General features: G+C 35.0%; 1 protein-coding gene across 1 annotated transcript in view; it reads left to right on the top strand.

The window, feature by feature from the left end:
* The first annotated feature begins 1,289 nt into the window (after positions 1–1,289).
* Positions 1,290–4,457, top strand: part of ptpn23a (protein tyrosine phosphatase, non-receptor type 23, a) — a 17,562-nt gene continuing 14,394 nt past the window's right edge. Inside the window, exons 1-2 of the mRNA XM_007569898.2 lie at positions 1,290–1,532; positions 3,557–3,631. Of these exons, the coding sequence (XP_007569960.1) occupies positions 1,449–1,532; positions 3,557–3,631 (159 nt within the window). The 5' untranslated portion in view covers positions 1,290–1,448. The remainder of the gene's footprint in view (positions 1,533–3,556; positions 3,632–4,457) is intronic.

Below are 4,457 nucleotides of genomic sequence, written 5' to 3'. Positions count from 1 at the left end.
TGAGAGGAACTTTTGTCTCATTAGTTTAAGCAAGAGAGATGATGCAGGTGTCTGTCACATGTACTTTGAAGTTCTGCAGCCCTGCGACATACAAATATCTGCTACCATGGCAGCTAATCAACCATCGCTGACACTCCAAGGTAATAGAAATCTAAATTCTCATCACTTTTTATTCACTCAGTCATCTTTACTTTAGAAAGAAGTGACGCAGGTGAGTTACTTTACTCATAGCCAGTCTTAAACTCATACATCTAAATGAGCTGAATGAGTTTGTTTAAAAGCTGAGGGGTTCTGTTTCTCCAGCTCTTTTCAGATTTAAACATCAAGTCAGTGTAGCACAAATCCAGTGGTTAATATACATTTTGAGATTGCAGGGTTTTTTTGTGTGGTACAAAATGCTATTTTTAATTTGTCTTAGTACAATGAGCAAAGAGAATCACATCAGGAAGAATGTTAAAAAAGACAAGAGAACATAGAGTAAAATTGTATGAATATTCATAGGAGCAGTGAATTATTAATGAACAATTTTATGGGTATTATAATAACACTCAGAGGAAGTGTAAAGTACATTTTTAAAACTTTAATCTTTCTCTCTCATCAGGAAGGCCAGCTCTGCCTTAGGATGCCAGTGCAGACAGTGCAGACAGAAGGAATCTATCGGAAATAAAATAACATCAGAGTTGGACAAAGTTTTCAGCATGAAGCTGTTGCTGAACAGAAGAGCTCCTTCAGTGACAGACTGCTGTGGGTATAAAACATCCTTCATGCTGCCTCCTGCTTCACAAAATCCACCAGTGACACCTACAGACTTGGAAGAGATAAAACAGTCCAAACATGGAAAATTATTAATATTGTTATTAACCAAAGAATAACATTAAATGTTTTTGAATGTTTTATATAACTGTGATGGGAATCTGTGCGTCAGTTGTGATATATATACAGATATATTTTACAGTGCACAAGTTGTTTGTTAATTTCTTGATTGCTTTGTATGTAGATGAAATTCATATATTCTTTTTGTAGAATTGAATATCCTGAAAGAGATATATTTCAATCAGAATGTGACTTTTATATCTATTGTAAATTAGCAATATGTGATTTAACAATGTAATATTGAGAATTTCATATTCATATAGAAAAGTATTTTTTCGATTTTGAACAACCATTTCTACTTTTAAATAATTTTCCAACTTATTATTGTTTCAAGTTGTAAATTGGTAAAGGTTAACCGTTTACTGACTTCTTAATTTATTAACTACATTTCCCAGAAAACCTTTGTGGTGAGGCCTACGTCATGCACGCTATCAGTTTCCGGTTGAAGTGTAAATGGATACATGACACAGTTGTTTGGAGGAAACGATCTTCGGGAAAACACTCCACGGCTAAAACATTACTGACGGGAATTCGACATTAATCCCCGCTGACGGTGTCGTAAGGTGTCGGCCGCGATGGAAGCGGTCCCGCGGATGCCGATGATCTGGCTGGATCTGAAAGAGGCAGGGGAGTTCCAGTTTGGTCCGTCCGTGAAGCAGGTGAGCTGGGTGGGGAATGGAGCAACAGGGCTGAGGTCGAAAGTCAACCAAACTGGGATTATGGAAGACGAGATAATCCAGCCAGGAAGCTAGCGTTAGCCACAGTTCTTCTTGGTAATTTATATGTGGCTTCGTGTGGGATAATAGAAATTTCTAGAAGGGGTATCCCAGGCTAAGCTACGTTATTTCTCTAGCAAACACTCCTGACCACCGCCTTTTGTTTGCTAACGTTAGCCTGCCAGTAAATAAGACGGGAAAAGCTCCAACTGAAATATAATTAGCTTGCAGTAAACTAACTCTAATTTAATCAAAATGACAACAGAAAATGGCAAAAAATAGACATTAGTAAAACGATGAGACGGGCCGCTACCGCTGGTGGCCCAGTCAGCCTTCCGACTGGAAAACAGTAAACAGTGATCTCATTGTCACATGCACCTGAAGGGGTTTCAGCTTCACAACTATTAAATGTGTTTCTGTATTTAACCACCAACATCTAAACATACAGGCCGCAACAGTACTGTGCACATTACACATAGAGTAATGTTAATAATTAAAGGAGCTACAAAAGACGCCAGAATCAGATGAAACGTGGATTACAGTTGGATTGAATCCCGTTTTCTAGTGTCTTCCCTGGCGCTTCAATAAAGTAGTGATTAAACTATTATACTGAATTGACATTCCTACCTGAAACTGATGAATCATCAGCTCTCATATGATTTAAATATAGTGGGACTTTCTATTCCTGTTTGTGTAAACAGTTACCTGTCTCACAGATGATTCTGGAAAGCACAGTCTTTATGAAACAGCAAAAGTATGTCAAACTTTCCCTCTTAACAAATAAATGAAATCTGTACTGGAAATATACTATCAAACATCTAATTAAATTTTAAGCAGATATTATTTATATATCCCAAAATGAGATGTGTCCATTAAACTGCACATTTTAATGGTCACAATGAAACAATTTAATATTATAGATAATGTGTGAGATATCTTCATTTGCTTGAGTTCTACAGGATAACCCTCAACCTCTGGGAATTCAGCCCAATTATAAATAGAAGAAAATATTGAGTGAAAGTTACATGAAATCAGTAAAAGTTCACCTCTGATCTTTGTCTTACAGACTGAGACAATGTCTGTAATTACAATGTCCTTGATTTTAAGAAAACATTTTGGTGTAGAGAAAATAGTGTAGATGTTTGATTTCTAATCTCTTATCATATTAACTTGTTTTTATTTTTGGCTTTTAACAAAAATGACCCTAAGGAGATGGGATTGTTTTGTTTGTTGGTGTTTTTACCCATCAAAAAAAAAAAAAAAATACTCCGGGTCAAAATTTATGCATTCACTTAATAGCCACACATTACCAATTTGTTCCACCTACTTCATGTTTTTTTTAATCACAAACAAACAATTTTGTTCTAATGTCCCAAACCACAGTTATGCTATAAAATACACTTTTTCTGAAGATTTAATATTACACCCCATTACATTTAACTTCTAGTTTTGATGTCTTGTTTAGACTACTTGACTTACAGTAAAGGCTAGTTTGAACCTTAACAAGTGTTTCTGGATTAACTGCATATCGGGCCTTTACTCGGTGTAAGAAACAAAGCAACACTTTTCTCACATTTGATAGTCAAAACTAGACAGGATGTTCCTTGTTGTGTCACTGGGCATTTTTCCACCAGCCTTGTGACCTTTCTGCATCCATGGCTGAATTAAAAGCTGAAGCAGCTATGTCTGTCGAAGATTATTTGTCTGCAAGGCTGTTTTCCCTCCTGAACTGACTCGAAGTAGCTTCACTGCTTTACATAGAAGCTAGTGGAGTGATTAATATCCAGGCAAAATAACATGGAAGAGAGTGTTGTTGCTTTTTAACTTTTATTAAAAATGCAACATTAGTATTAGGACTGACTATCTGAAAAACCTTAAGATTAGCGATGATTCTCTGAGTTTTATGTGCAGTTTAATTTATTTTTGTAGTTAAAATCGACTTTCTGCTTTCACTTTCTTCATTGTAGTTCATCCTAAAGAACTACGGAGAGAATCCAGACAACTACAACGAGCAGCTGAAGAAACTGGAGACTCTGCGGCAGGTGGGTAGCATCTAAAACTTTCTCCTAAAACATACAGTTCTACTTCTTCTACCTCTGCCAGCTATAAACTCCTGGATGTTTAAATATTCAGCTTATCTATTAAGGAAACAATTGCTACCATGTCCATTTATTTCTGCATGATGGACAAAATAATCAGAACTATTGGCTATTTGTATAAAGACAATAATATGAATTGCAAGGCTTTTTTTGTCATTTATTTTCACTTCTGATATACTTAATATTTTCTTATAAAAATGTAGCAAACTATGCTTTATATGTTTGATAACTTAACTGAAAATAAATGCTGAAACAGCTGAAATAGAACCCGTTACTTTTCTATAAAATACAGTAAGATCTTTGTTTACATGTTTTTGCAAAGCTGACTTTGTTCTTCCTCTGTTCAGTCATTTAATGAGTTTGAAAAGCTACTTTTCTACCACCATCTATCAGTTTCACCCTGAATGTTCCCCTGAAGGGAACGATAATTTTAGCTCCGTACAGTAGCTAAAATTATCTTCTTTAATTTGTATATAAGACTTTTATATACTTTTATATAAGTATGCTACATATAGATTATATCAATCTTCTTAAATAAAAAAGGCACATTTTTTTTTGTTTTAATTTTTTTTTTTTTTTATCAGAGTAACTCCAATGTTTAACCAGGACTGGTAACCAGGACAACCAGGACAAATATGCAATTTGTTCTTTCATCAAATTACCTATCGCTACACAAATTACATTATGTCAGTCCTTATAAAACATGCTTTGATATTAGGGCTGTTGTAAACGAATATTTTAGTAATCGAGTAATCTATCGATTATTCTT

Source organism: Poecilia formosa, unplaced genomic scaffold, assembly GCF_000485575.1.
Source record: "Poecilia formosa unplaced genomic scaffold, Poecilia_formosa-5.1.2 Scaffold250, whole genome shotgun sequence".
NCBI classification, from domain to species: Eukaryota; Metazoa; Chordata; class Actinopteri; order Cyprinodontiformes; family Poeciliidae; genus Poecilia; species Poecilia formosa.
This window is presented reverse-complemented; position numbering and strand designations above follow the sequence as displayed.